General features: G+C 43.8%; 1 protein-coding gene across 9 annotated transcripts in view; it reads left to right on the top strand.

The window, feature by feature from the left end:
- The window catches only part of NAV3 (neuron navigator 3), a 1,008,138-nt gene that overhangs the window by 948,382 nt on the left and 43,741 nt on the right, over window positions 1–16,015 (top strand). For 8 of the 9 annotated variants that reach the window (XM_069764543.1, XM_069764542.1, XM_069764540.1 and 5 more), the window contains 2 exons: window positions 7,324–7,435; window positions 12,250–12,374. In XM_069764543.1, the coding sequence (XP_069620644.1) occupies window positions 7,324–7,435; window positions 12,250–12,374 (237 nt within the window). The remainder of the gene's footprint in view (window positions 1–7,323; window positions 7,436–12,249; window positions 12,375–16,015) is intronic. The other variant, XM_069764537.1, reaches the window with a different exon arrangement.

The following is a 16,015-nucleotide window of genomic DNA, read 5'->3' as shown; positions in this document are numbered from 1 at the left end:
GCTGGCCCGATTATTAAGGGCGAACTCAGCCAAAGGCAAAAAGGACACCCAGTCATCCTGATCAGCAGAAACAAAGCATCTCAGATATGTTTCCAAGGTCTGATTGGTTCGTTCGGTCTGGCCATTAGTCTGAGGATGGAAAGCCGAGGAAAAAGACAAATCAATGCCCATCCTAGCACAAAAGGCTCGCCAAAACCTCAAAACAAACTGGGAACCTCTGTCAGAAACGATATTCTCTGGAATGCCATGTAAACGAACCACATGCTGGAAGAACAATGGCACCAAATCAGAGGAGGAAGGTAATTTAGACAAGGGTACCAAATGGACCATCTTAGAGAAGCGATCACAAACCACCCAAATGACTGACATTTTTTGAGAGACGGGAAGATCTGAAATAAAATCCATAGAGATATGTGTCCAAGGCCTCTTCGGGACCGGCAAGGGCAAAAGCAACCCACTGGCACGAGAACAGCAGGGCTTAGCCCGAGCACAAATCCCACAGGACTGCACAAAAGAACGCACATCCCGCGACAGAGACGGCCACCAAAAGGATCTAGCCACTAACTCTCTGGTACCAAAGATTCCAGGATGACCAGCCAACACCGAACAATGAACCTCAGAGATAACTTTATTCGTCCATATATCAGGGACAAACAGTTTCTCCGCTGGGCAACGATCAGGTTTATTAGCCTGAAATTTTTGCAGCACTCGCCGCAAATCAGGGGAGATGACAGACACAATTACTCCCTCTTTGAGGATACCCGCTGGCTCAGATAAACACGGAGAGTCGGACACAAAACTCCTAGACAGGGCATCCGCCTTCACATTTTTAGAGCCCGGAAGGTACGAAACCACAAAGTCAAAACGGGCAAAAAACAGCGACCAACGAGCCTGTCTAGGATTCAACCGCTTGGCAGACTCGAGATAAGTCAAGTTCTTATGATCAGTCAAGACCACCACGCGATGCTTAGCTCCTTCAAGCCAATGACGCCACTCCTCGAATGCCCACTTCATGGCCAGCAACTCTCGATTGCCAACATCATAATTACACTCAGCAGGCGAAAACTTCCTGGAAAAGAAGGTGCATGGTTTCATCACCGAGCAATCAGAACTTCTCTGCGACAAAACAGCCCCCGCTCCAATTTCAGAAGCATCAACCTCGACCTAAAACGGAAGCGAAACATCTGGTTGACACAACACAGGGGCAGAAGAAAAACGACGCTTCAACTCTTGAAAAGCTTCCACAGCAGCAGAAGACCAATTGACCACATCAGCACCCTTCTTGGTCAAATCGGTCAATGGTTTAGCAATACTAGAAAAATTGCAGATGAAGCGACGATAAAAATTAGCAAAGCCCAGGAACTTTTGCAGACTTTTCAGAGATGTCGGCTGAGTCCAATCATGGATGGCTTGGACCTTAACAGGGTCCATCTCGATAGTAGAAGGGGAAAAAATGAACCCCAAAAATGAAACCTTCTGAACACCAAAGAGACACTTGGATCCCTTCACAAACAACTCTGCTGACCGCAATCCCTAATCCTCTCCAACAACACTAGAGGCAGCGGTGGATTGCGCCTAACGCTCCCTATGCAACTCGGCACAGCCTGAGAAACTAGCTAGCCTGAAGATAGAAAATAAGCCTACCTTGCCTCAGAGAAATACCCCAAAGGAAAAGGCAGCCCCCACATATAATGACTGTGAGTAAAGATGAAAAGACAAACGTAGAGATGAAATAGATTTAGCAAAGTGAGGCCCGACTTTCTGAACAGAGCAAGGATAGGAAAGGTAACTTTGCGGTCAACACAAAACCCTACAAACAACCACGCAAAGGGGGCAAAAAGACCCTCCGTACAGACTAACGGCACGGAGGTACACCCTCTGCGTCCCAGAGCTTCCAGCAAGCAAGGAAAACCAAATAAGCAAGCTGGACAGAAAAAAACAGCAAACAAAATAACAAAGGCGGAACTTAGCTATGCAGAGCAGCAGGCCACAGGAACGATCCAGGAGGAAGCAAGTCCAATACTAGAACATTGACTGGAGGCCAGGATCAAAGCACTCGGTGGAGTTAAATAGAGCAGCACCTAACGACTTCACCACAACACCTGAGGAAGGAAACTCAGAAGCCGCAGTACCACTCTCCTCCACCAACGGAAGCTCATAGAGAGAATCAGCCGAAGTACCACTTGTGACCACAGGAGGAAGCTCTGCCACAGAATTCACAACAATTCCCCTTAAAAAGGGGATTCCAAAGGGCCAGTTCCTTAGACTGAGGCGGAACTGCTCAGAAAATGGGATGTTTCATAGCCAAGCAAAAGATATGTTTAATAGATTTAGAGAGAAAAACTATCCTCCACATGTGCTGCATACTGCATATACAACTGCGGCTAACATCGATAGACAGCAATTACTACACAAAAAGAATGACCCAATTGAAAATGACATCATCAGGATTATAGGTTCCTTCGATTGCCAACATCAGAAGGTGAGGGATGTTCTCAACAAACACTGGGATATCCTGAGAATGGACCCAGACCTGAAGGATCTGCTAGGCCCTCGTCCGGACATCACATTTAGGAAGGGGAGATCTCTGAAAGACTCGCTAGTACATAGCCACTACATGAAACCAAAACCGGATGGTACGTGGCTAGAGAGGAGGCCATGTGGTTTTTACCGTTGTGGAAGCTGCCAATTTTGTAGGCTAATGATTCCAAACAAATCCTTCAGCAGCTCCTCCTCAGGGAAGGTCTTCTTTCAATGTGATTTTTCCAATTGTAAATCAACGGGGGTGGTGTACAGGGTTTCGTGCCCATGCCCCCTGGACTATATTGGGAAAACAAAGAGAGAGTTCCGCAGGCGTGTGGGGGAACACTTGGGAGATATTAGACATGATAGGGACACTCCACTTGCCAGACACATGAGATTAAAACATCCACATGATACCCTGAACCTAAAATTCACTGTTGTAGAGGTGGTTAAGCCCAACCCGAGGGGAGGAGACCTCGATAAAACCATCTTACAGAGAGAATGTGAGTGGATTTTTAGGATGGACTCAATTAGCCCAAAAGGCCTTAATGAACAGCAATCTTTTGTATGTTTCCTGTAGTACATCTATGACCTTTTGGTGTCCGCCGCATGCTTGGACTAACATCCTTCACAAATTGTATTATCTCCCTTGGATAAGGGAAATATGGGAAATGCTGTTTGCCATAAGTAAGGCTTTTTCGTGTTCTACCGTAGACCTATGCCCCGTTTCTTGGGGGTTATGCACAGATCAGTGTGTGTTATAGTCTCAACCGAAATCCTCAGTTTCAGCGTCCGCATACTGGAATTGACTTTGTAGGGGTTAGATTTAATTTATGAGTGTATGTACTTCTTGCTCTTCAGAGGGTTTCAAATAAAATTCTGAACTTTAGGGTGACTGGATATAGATATTGGCTGGGTCATGGTGTCCATCTCTGTTACGCCTTCCCATATGACTGTGGTGGAATGATATGTCCACCTATAGTTTATGAGGCTGACAGCCGGTGGACACTTGATAAGAGGAGTAACCTGATGTCTTTGTGGGTGGCACTCCATTACATATGGCAGGTGTCTTTGATAATATTGCATATCCGGAGTGAATGCTGCCCATCTTTAGACACAGTTGGACAATACTATTGCAATACATGTGATACAGTGGTGTAGATCAGTGACCAGGGTGATCGTCATACCTCGTCAGCTATCTTGGCTGCACGATGTACAGATGATGCCCTGTCCCACCGCGGATCATCAGTGCGCAAACATCGCGCATTTGCAGTATAGTATTGTTCCATATTCATCTAGTGACAGGAGATGGATAGGTGGGTGTGCTCCAAGTTTGCGCAGCCGCAGAAAGACAATCGGGCTGCGCATCTACCTTTGCACATGCCCACCTCCTGTCAGGGCTCTGGGTGACACGCAGCCTGCGGCTCAAGCTGCGCAATCGCAGTAATAGCTTTTCCGCTCTACCAATCAGGACTGCGCCCTTTAGAGGTGCGAAGCCACAGTGGATTAGGTAAGCGTTTCCTTTAAACTCTCATACATCTACCGCCAGCTTTCTGCACTGGGTGACACGCATTTTGCGGTCCACCGTGCGCAACCGCAGGGAGAACTCTCTGCTCCACCAATTAGGGCCGAGTACCCATTCTGCTTCCGGATCGATACAGGAAGCTTATGGTGGCGTTTTTTCCGGCGGGCCCTGTTTAAAACTGAGGTAACATACATCGCAATCTTTATATATCTTGCACCATCGAGACACATGACATGAAATCGGGCCTCCTGATGAGCCAGCAAGGCGAAACGCGTTGAGGCTATTAAGGAACAGTGGGCTGACGGCGCATCACTTTATGATGAGTATCGATATATACATATGCCTGTATCTGTCAATAGCATCCTGATGGACTTTGGGTTATGAGGCATAGATCGATTACTTGCATTTTTTTGTGGTGGGGTGGAATCTTGCAGGTGCATGCCCCCCACAGTGTTGATAGAAGCATACGCAGCATTATCTGCCTGGCAAAATGCGGTCGTAAAATAGCCCTCTGCATGTTCTCATATTGTTTTTAATACACAGGTGTGGGGTTTGAGGTTTCCCTAGATTTAGTCGCTATATGTTTAGCTTCCAGGGGTACCTTTAGTACACCATTGTGTGGGTAGAGGGACCCCTTGGGGATCATTAGGGTTTATCAGGGACCCTAGGGTCAGCCGATGCGGAGCGGGGGCGCCATAACGTTCCCCATAGGGTGCCAACCCCCGCTGTTAGGCAGGTGTGACCTAGGTATTGTCTAGGGATTTGTCCTTTCCCCCACCCTAGTTTTTTCACGGTGTTTTTTTGTGTGTGTTTTTGTTTTTTTGATTTTTTCTTGGTGCAGCCACAGGTTGGTGGCATTTTTTAATCTTGAATAATAAAGATTTTTTCTGTTATCTTCTCACCAAGCTTGCCTATTGTCCTGTAGTCCATCCCGGTCTTGTGCAGGTCTACAATTTTGTCCTTGATGTGCTTTAGAGAGCTCTTTGGTCTTGGCCATGGTGGAGAGGTTGGTGTGTGATTGATTGTGTGGTCAGGTGTCTTATATACAGGTAACGAGTTCAAAAAGGAGCAATTAATCCAACTAATGAGTGAAGAGTAAAAACTAACAGGTCTGTGAGAGACAGAATTCTTGCTGGTTGGTAGGTGATCAAACACTTATTTAATGCAATAAAATGCAATTTAATTAATTACAAATTATACAAAGTGATTTTCTCATTTTTATTTTTAGATTCTGTCTCTCACAGTTGAAATGTTCTTATGATAAAAATTACAGACTTCTCCATTCTTTGTAGGTGGGAAAACTTGCAAAATCAGCAGTGTATCAAATACTTACCATATATACTTGTGTATAATCCGAGATTTTCAGCACATTTTTTTATGTTGAAAACACCCCCCTTGTCTTATACACGAGTCATTGTCCCAGGGAGTCAGCGGGGGAGGGGGAGCAGCAGGACCCGGCGGCTGTCACATCATACTCACCCAATCCTTGCGTGATCGCTACAAGTCCTCCCTGCATCTCTCTGTTTTCCCGATGAGGCAGCTTCTTCCTGTGTTCAGCAGTCACGTGGTACTGCTCATTAAAGTAATGAATATGGACGCGTCTCCACTCCCATAGGCATGGAGCGTATATTCATTACTTTAATGAGCGGTACCACATTACCACTGAACACAGGAAGAAGCTGCCGGTCCAGGGACAATAGAGAGATGCAGGGACGTGCAGCAACAGCGCAAGCAGGGTGGGGAGGACGGAGGAGGATGGAGGAGAGGAGTGGAGCCATGCATACAGCAGGGGGAGGACAGAGAAGTCATGCATACAACAGGGGGAGGACAGAGGAGCCATGCATACAACAGGGGTAGCATGGAGGAGCCATGCATACAACAGGGGGGAGGATGGAGGAGCCATGCACACAACAGGGGGAGGACGGAGGAGCCATGCACACAATAGGGGGAGCCACACATACAAGGACAGGGATGAGGGGACAATGCATACCCGGCTTATACTCGAGTCTGTAAGCTTACCCAGTTTTCCGTGGCAAAATTAGGTGCCTCGGCTTGGCTTATACTCGAGTATATACGGTATTTTCCCCACTGTAAATCCAATTCATGCAATCAGCAGAGAAAACTCTATTATAATTGCTGTACCCAGTAAACAAAGTGACACATTGCTAGAATCAGTGTCTCTGTCTCAAGCTCATTCTGCTGTCAAATTACACAGGAAAAACCTGGTGACAGATTCCCTGTGTCTTTGAACAATTTCTAATATGCTGGATGCAACCACTACTACAGTGAGCACTGAATAATTAGAAGATGGATTTATTATTGTGGTCAGTATGTGCTCTACAAATCAGAATATATCACTCTCATTATAGTGTGGACACATAGAGTTTCATCATTTAATTCTATGGCTATGTGCAGGAGTATATTATGAAATAAAGCAGAATAGTTGGAGGTACATTATGAATGAGTTGGCCACTATATCTTTATTTCAGAAAATGTGTTGAGTACATGATTTTGTGACATGTGCTAATATAACAGTATAAGTATAACAGGTTCTCCCGTACTTCTTAGTTCTGCTTTCTTTACTGACTGTACCGCTCTCCTGTTCTCAGAATGGCTGATTATGTAGAGGCATATGGCCAGACCTATTCATTAGCCTCTACCACCACCAGACCCATCCATCAGCGTCCATGTCCACCAGACCTGTCCATCAGTCTATACCTCCTTTAGGATCTGCCCATCAACCTCCTCCTCACCTGCCCATCAGCCTCCACCAGACCTGTCCATCAGACCTGTGCATCAGCCTCTACCTCCACCAGACCTGTCCATCAGCCTCCAACTCCACAAGACCTGTTCATCAGCCTCCACCTCCACCAGACTTGTACATCAGCCTCCACCAGACCTGTCCATCAGCCTCCAGTACCATCAGACCTATCCATCAGCCTTCACCCCCACCAGACCTGTCCATTAGCCTCCACCTCCATCAGACCTGTCCATCGGTCTCCACAGCCACCAGACCTGTACATTAGCCTCCACCTCCACCATACCTGTCCATCAGCTTCCAACGCCACCCGACCTGTCCATCAGCATACACCAAATCAAAAAACAAGTTTCCCATGTAAAATTTTTCAATTGTACTTTAACAGTTTCTAAATCTTCTGAATCCAATCCAGATCTTGATCTACCTCAATATTTTGTATAATTCCACTAATAAATATCTTAATAATATTTTCTATATACAGGTTTTGAAAATGTCCTTTTTTGTTGTTTGTTTCCAGGAGTCAGAGCTTATTGAGCTTCGAGAGACAATAGAGCTGCTGAAAGTTCAGAATTCTGCAGCACAAGCTGCGATACAAGGAGCACTCAATGGTTCAGATCACCATAGTAGAGGTAAATCCTTATACTATCGAGCTACTCCAGCATTGGGCTGCATTTACTTTTAAACAAATCTTCTTGCATTTTAGAATTTGTCCAAATGTCATTCATTTCTTTAGTCTTGACAAGACAAATTATTGCGGAATTTGGTTTCATATATGCTTATTGTCAACTGGACTTTGTATTAGAACTTTCTTATATTTTAAGTTACAAATTACCTATTTGACCTTGACTGGTGATGTGTGTAATCATAACTACACAGTGTAGAATTATGGGCTCAAGCAATGACAATCTATATAGCAAACCATGATTTAAATTAAAGGCGACCTGTCACCAGGTCAAAATTGTTCATTTCTTGCTCTAATTTAATTCCCACTACTCTTCCGAGTATTCCATTTTTATAACATCCACTGTACGGTTCCAGATATATAACTTTTTATCTAGTGCTCCTTTTATGCGTTCTTACCCTGTTGCCTACAGGGTAATTTTGCAGGGCAGCCTGGAAAAACATGCCCACAAAGAATCCTGTGATCCACATCCCCTTACCGAAGACCATAAAGATTAGCACTATATAAAAAGGTCCACATCTCTAGAACCATATGGCCGATAAAACAAACAAACAGGAGCAGCGTGGACAAAATGAGAGCAAACACTGTCTACTTTTGACCAGTTGACATGTCCTCTTTAAAAGATGCAAGATGATATTGGCTTGAGGACATTTTCTGATACTCAGGGCTGGAAATTTCTTTGGACAGTCAGAGAGTAAAGGCCCCGTCACACTTAGCGACGCTAAAGCGATCCTGACAACGATACGACCTGTCAGGGATCGTTGCTGCGTGAGATGTCAAACTGTGAGATCTCCCCAACGACGCAGCAGCGATGCGGCGACCTGTACAACGATGTCACATGGCAGCTATTTCATGACGATTAACAGACCTCAATGAGGGACGTCCTGTCATGAGGTCGTTGGTAAGGTGTCAAACACAGCGATGTGTGCTACCCAGCGGGACCTCAACGATCAAAAAAAGGTCCAGGTCATTCCGACACGACCAGCGATCTCACAGCAGGGGCCTGGTCGCTGCTACGTGTCACACATAGCGAGATCGCTACTGAGGTCGCTGTTGCGTCACAAAACTTGTGACTCAGCAGCGATCTCGCTAGCGATCTCGCTTTGTGTGACGGGGGCTTAAATGGCATAGCAGTTACATATAAACTGATATAATTATGCATAGTAACTAACATTTAATGTTAGAATAATGCCTTGGTTGGTAAGTTGTATTTGGCCCCTTAGACTATTGTTTTGTTTTTGATTTTCTTATAAAAGAAATATTACTGTGCTGTAGGATACCGCTAAATATATTTTCTTGTTAGTGCAAATTGAGCTGTTGGGAATTATATAATACAATTAAGCAGCAAGTGAAAGTTGTGAGAGCGTTTGCTGATTTATCGGCATTCGGCACTCCTTTGTAAATCAGAGCAGAATTACTATATTTCTATTTATGACTATACAGAACTCGGAGAATAAAGGGAAAACGTTCTACTTGTGAAAAGTTCCAAGTCAGCACAAGGAGACTTATAGTATAAGCCATGCATTGCTCCCCTGGAAATTGAAATATGCAAATAACCTCATGAAGCAGAAAGATGATAAGAACTCTATTACCACCTATTGGAACTAGCAATGCCCTTAATGTCAATATCGACTCTTTAAAGGGTTGTGCCACATGATTTAGAATAAGAACCCAAACCAGCATTACTACATCAGATAGGTGACACTGGAATTCTTGTCATCGTCCTATCTAGAGAGGTTATTATATATATAGACCTCTAAATATGCTTCTGTATATTATAACACCTCTAAACGGCCTCTGCCCCATAAAAGAGTTCAACTTGTACCTAGTATAGGTAAAAAACTGAGCAAGAATTATTGGTGACCTTTTTGTTAGTTGCTACCTTATATTCCATATATGAGGGTTCTTCTGTAAGCAAATGTTCACTTTAATACTATGGATAAAAAATTAGTTTGTAAGTAAACTACAGTTCTACTGTAGCTCAAAAGCCATAGGACTCATCAGTACGAAATTCTGAGCACCAACCTCGATATATGCAGAACATGTGCATGTCTGTGCATAGGTCATATTAATAATATAAATTTATACATTATATGTCAGAAAAACAATACAAATAGTCACCAACTAGAGCTTAGTGGCTCGTTATTGGTTGCAGGACCTGTACCTACTGAGGGGGTCTTCTCGAAGTCTGATGAGCATGGTTAATCATGGATCTATTCCTTGCACTTCAGTTATCCTATTAAATATTGACTTGGTGCAAATAGAAAAGATTAAACAATGTGTTATGGAACTTTTCCAAGATAAACTTTTATTTTTCTAAAGGTGTCAATAGTCACGATCAGCTGCAGCCGCTGATGCGGCCCAGCCCATAGACGCCCCCAAAGCCAACTGACCTCAGAAGGCATGGGGTGCGCATCCCCCGGGGATGCAATACAGACCCTTTATATTGCAGAGGAGGACCCGGGTCTACCCGAACTAGGGGAGGGTAGAAACCGGGGTTCTGTGGCAGCTAAGCATGTGGACAAGGAATGAGACACGTAGGACTTGATTACACCGCACAACTTCAGGTATAGAGAAAGTAAAGTTTACTAAAGTAAAGTCACACAGTACATAAACCAAACATGACTATGCCAGGCTTCTGATTCCACACCTCCCAGAAGGGTACCACGCAGTGGACCCCAAGGCACCAACGGATCACCGAGGCACACATAGGTGGGACATCAGGATACATGAGGTCATCAGGACGCATGCAAGACATCAGGTTACACGAGGTCATGAGGATGCAGGCAAGACATCAGGTTACACGAGGTCATGAGGATGCAGGCAAGACATCAGGGTACAGACAGGACATCTGGACACAGGCAGGACATCAGGACACAGGCAGGACATCAGGAATACCAGATAGACATCTGGGACACTGACGTGACTCCTTCAGCGTCTCAGCACGCCACCAGCGCTCCAGGCAACATAACGTGCACAGTGTGGGCACATCGTATGCCCAAGCAGCTTACTCTGCTCACAGTCATGGTCTCCATTACTGCCTCTGAAATTTGCCTCTACATATATTGTCAGCATACTCATGCATCTGATTAAATGTCCAGATTCTACGCTCCAGATAAACTTGCTCTGAGGAAGGTCCACAAAGGACCGAAAACATTTAGCAAGATACAAGCTACAGCTGATCTGTTTGTCCAGATGTAAAATAAATGACTTTATTTTCTACAAGCATTATTGAGTGCCAAGCTTTTTGATACAGTTGATTTTAGGGGCTGGAAACCCTACTTGAGCACCTCTACTCACAAATCTATAGAGTGCCGTGTATCTTGTTCTTCTCAGGGCATCAGTTACATCAGGACCTCAGACACAGGAAGGACATCAGGACACAGGCAGAGTTACAAGGTACAGAAAGGACATCAGGACATCTGGACCCAGGGTCACCGGCAGACATCAGACAGGAGTTGTTCGGTTTCGGACATCCGACATGACCTACAAGCACCACCAGTAATCAGGCTCCAAGCTCCAGGCAGCGGTCATCAGGTTAAAGACTGCGGTCGTCAGGCTCCGGGCATCGGACCTAGGAAGGAACTCAAGCATGATGGTGCAAGCACCGCCGTACTGGACGTGGGCCAGACAGGGTTAACAGTGCATGGTAGTCAGAGCACAGGGTAGTAGATGCTAAGCAGAAAAACCGGTTACAAGAGACTCAAAGTCACAGGGTGTGAGGCTCCAGATGCAGAGGGATTCCAGGAACATAATCACAGCAGACACAGTTCAGACAGGTTCAGGTACAGGACAGGTACAGGATCAAGGATTCAGGCCTTGATATACCACCTCCAGGACAGGCGCCAGAACAGGACAAAACAGGAATCAAGGCAAGGACTTTGGTACCAAAACATAGACAGGAGAGGTGCAGGAACACAAACACACATAGCAAAGTTCAGGAGCTTTGTGAGTATCTCAGGCCCCGCCCATAGGGCAGGGGAACTTTATATAGGAGCTGCCCCTCAGCAATTGGCTGGGGACAGAATTTCAAGTACACACCCTAACCCTGATAAAAGCAGGGGAGGTGAAACCGTGCATGCCCTAAGCATGAACAGAAACAATTACAGCACAATCAGTGCAGGAACTGAGGCTCAGGGCACCTGGCTGTGACTGCACGCACTGACACACGTGGAAAGTCATGCACCAGCTGCAACCCGCGGACAGCTTCCACAGCGGCAACCAGGGACCACACATGCGGCTGGTCATTCAGCAGGGCAAAGACCTAACCACCCATGTACGGCTGCGCAGCAGAACAGGGAACTGAGAAGGCTCCATTCAGGTAACAGCCAACAGTATCCCAGCTCAAATTATGGGGAAAGGAGCAAAGGGTTAAAGCAAAGACATGCATTGTCACGCCGAAAACCAGATACAGACAGAACGACGAGACATCAATACACCTTAGATAGCTGTCAAACAAGCTAGCCAAATCGGGTCAGATGACAGCAATCTAAGTCACCTCTCTCATCCACATGTAAGATTTCTTGTTTTCGATGGAGAATATAGAGGAAGCTGCTGCCAGACACCTTTTGCTTATTTAGTGGGAGAACAAAATGATAAGTTTGAATTCAACTGCCTGTACTTCTTGTCCCCCAACATTATCTGTGAAGGGATGGCTCGGAAGACTTCATTCATGTTATGAGGTTGTCCAATGTGTGGCAAATGGACCTGATACACAGACGAAATGCTTCATAGACACTGACAGGATGGTTTCTCTTTCAGCAGACATGCGGATTAGAAGACAGCATTCTTCTGAGAGTGTCTCCAGCATCAATAGCGCTACAAGTCATTCCAGCATTGGTAGTAGCAATGATATTGATGCCAAGAAGAAGAAAAAGAAAAATTGGGTAAGATTTTAGTAATGAAATGTTCATATGGGGGGGTAAACAAACGTTGGTAGTAGAAAGGAGCTCCCAGTTGCCATTTTTCTAAAAAAAAAGGGTTAGTTTCTCACTAATGTCTAGGCACTGAACTACAGGGCTTCGAGTTCTGTATCCATGGCTCTTGTATACTGTAGGGAAGGCCAGGGCTAAAAACTAACATTGCATTTAAGGCCATGTTCCCGCAACAAGTTTTTTGGTGAGTTTTTTATGCTGCGTATTTTTGAAAAAATGCAAGAAGCCTATTTTACTTAATGGGTGCCGAAATGGTGCAGATAATCTGCAACATGAAAAACTCACCAAAAGCTCATTGTGGGAACGTATCTTTAAATTATTAGCTCCTCTATCGGATATTGAGCCTAAAAGTCTCCTTGGGCATAAATATGACTAACCTGAAGAATGGACCGCGGTTGGTCTATGCTTAAATGTAGAAGCAAAAAATGTGCTATGTAATGTTTGTAGAAAAGTGTGCCATCTAAAAGTCATAATGTATGTTTTGTTTTAAGTATGCCACTGAGTATGTCCATGCCTAATGCCAAATGTCTAAATGATCATGTTTCAGATACACTAAAACACATGGCATAAATGGAGTTCAAACCAAGCACAAGCATTCAAATCGTTCCGTTCACCTTCCCACCTACATTTTTTGCATCTGTCTCCACTCCCTTTTCCTTGATTAATAGCTCTGATATTACAGGAGCCAGAGAATGGCAAAAATAGATGCCAAACAAGTAGGTAAGAACTTGCACTGAATTGTTTGGCCATGCTAAGGATGTACCGGTGCTTAGTTTGAACAGTCAATATTTGGTCTGACAAACTCCGTTTCAGTGGGGATAACATATTTGTGTGATAGCTGGAATAGCTCATTGTGTCTACCTTATTGCAATCTCAGTAGAGATATTACTATGCAATGTAATCAGGCAAATCGAAAATCTTGAGTCTGATAAATGAGCAAAACGCAAATCAACTGCAGCGCGACACTAACCTGCTGTCATTCCATTTCATTTATTTTCATTTCTCACAAGGTGAACTTCAATACAAGTGAGGTGAATATAGAACCTTGACTGGTCTGGCATGTTAAATCCCCTTTTAGCATGGCTGCTGTAATTTTGCACATTTTTTTTGGCACTAGGCACATAATTTATTGCATGTAACTAAATGATTCAAATGCACAAATGCTTAAATATATACCAGCAAATGCGTTTGCTTCTGTAGAATGTATTTATTAGCGATGACAATGTTTCTCAACTGTGGATGCACTTTTAATCCTAATGAAGGAAGAAAGCGGTCAGTTATAAATTCGCGAGACAAATGCCTTTCAGCCTGCTCAGATTAGCTCAGCACGGAGACAGGCAAAGCAGTAAGTAAATCAGCGCAAAACATAGTGCAGCTTTTCTTACCATTTAAAGAGGTTCTTAAAAATGAGGGAGCAACATATGTGCTAAAATACCTAAATATCATATACCCCTTATAAAATTATCTGCCATTCCAGAGCCAATCAATTGATGGTTGCTGCCGGTACATGTTTGCATATCATTATTGATGACATGCCATAGCAGTATGTGACTGCTACAGCCAATCCGTGTCCACAATGGTCAAATGCTATAGATGTGTTAGCACTGCTGCAGTCAGTGATTGGATGCAGCGGTAATGTACCATGTGTAGCCAGGACCTTTGATGCCAGAACCACAGAGTATTTAACAAGTGATTTTTATTTTTGTTCTTTTAGTACATATACTGGTGGCTCAATTTTTTTGGGGGGTGGGGGTGCGGGGTTGTTTATAAAGAGAACCTAAGCTTTCACCAAATTCTTGTGTGAGACATATAATGACAGACAGCCAAATCTCATCTCATCTCATACAAGTTGCTGACACCTTTTGAGCTATTATCTCCTGGCAGTTTGTGTGCGGGAAAGGCAGGACAGCTGCATTTAGCTGTGTCACATTATAAATACTTTTATTAACTCTCCTCTCATAGAGCTGTGAGTTCAGCTGTACAGTGACTGCCCCCACATTTCGGCTAAAAGATGATGGCTCCAAGGTGTCAGTAATGACATTCTGTTCTGCTGTGCTGACAGTAACTTGTAATTTCTCTGCAGTGAGACCTGGCTGAATGTCAATATAGGCCTCAGGCCCGGGTAACAATTGTGATTGCAATGCGAGAAACCCGCACGAGTCTCTCGCATCAATACCCGGCACCGCCGTCACCACTCGGGACCGGAGCATTCAGCTGCATGTATCTCTATGCAGCTGAACACTCCGTTCCCGAGAGCCGTCGGCAGTACCGGGTATTGTTGCGAGAGACTTGCGCGAGTTTCTCGCTTTGCACTCGCAAGTGTGACCCCGGCCTCACAGTAAGAAAACTGCTCTAAGCTATGATGGGTTATTCTTTTTTTTTCTTCGGAGTGTTGCTGCCTGCTTTTGATTGATCAACCTCATACAGGTGAAACAGTACACGCTCCTAGTGAAAACTATTCTAATGCTCATTTAGACTTACCAAAAACTAACTTATTAGGTGGCAAAACTTTGCTTCATCTGCTAACATCTCTGTAATGGTGGGGTAAAATAAAAAAAAAACAGCTAAAGGTTAGTAATGTAGTCTCGAAAGCTTGCTTTGTAACATCAGTTATTTTATTTTTGTTATTCCTTAAAATGTATCCTATCAGCCATACAAAATTATAACTTTGTTAAAACATTGTATTACTTATTTTAGACTGATGCGGCGTTACTGCCTATTAGAGCCCTGAAATGTATTTATAATTTTTCATTTAGACCTGAAAACTCTTTGCAGTCCATGCGGGCTCAATGTCGGCATGGTACTTACTCTAATATTTAGCATTATGACATGTATCATCAAGTACTGTGCAGTAATCTGCTCTAGGCTAAACTCTTAGGGTTTATTTATTTAACCATGAATCCAGATCTGTACTGTAACTCAGGATCAGCTCAAGATAAGAAACACAATGTATGTACTAAATAATATGAATTATTTATCTTCAATAAGCAAACTATAAATATGGTTAGCTTTTATATCGTGGCAGCCAAATGTTTAGTTGCTTTTGACTTTTTGCTTCATAGTTCCTTTTTGTTTTGCTCCTTTTGTTCTGCAAATATTTGATATGTATATATTTTATAAAATCTAGCCTTAGGTCATACAATTCTAACTATAGTTTATGAATGGTTTAACCCCTTCATGACCGGGGGATTTTTCGTTTTTCCGTGTTCGTTTTTCGCTCCCCTCCTTCCCAGAGCCATAACTTTTTTATTTTTCCGTCAATTTGGCCATGTGAAGGCTTATTTTTTGCGGGACGACTTGTACTTTTGAACGACATCATTGGTTTTAGCATGTCGTGTACTAGAAAACGGGAAAAAAATTCCAAGTGCGGTGAAATTGCAAAAAAAGTGCAATCCCACACTTGTTTTTTGTTTGGCTTTTTTGCTAGGTTCACTAAATGCTAAAACTGACCTGCCATTATGATTCTCCAGGTCATTACGAGTTCATAGACACCAAACATGACTACCTTATTTTTTATCTAAGTGGTGAAAAAAAATTCCAAACTTTGCTAAAAAAAAAAAAAAAAAATTGCGCCATTTTCCGATACTCGTAGC

The sequence above is a fragment of the Ranitomeya imitator genome, chromosome 4, assembly GCF_032444005.1.
Source record: "Ranitomeya imitator isolate aRanImi1 chromosome 4, aRanImi1.pri, whole genome shotgun sequence".
Lineage (NCBI taxonomy): Eukaryota > Metazoa > Chordata > Amphibia > Anura > Dendrobatidae > Ranitomeya > Ranitomeya imitator.
The sequence above is the reverse complement of the archived record's forward strand: the minus strand, read 5'-3'. Positions and strand labels throughout refer to the sequence as shown.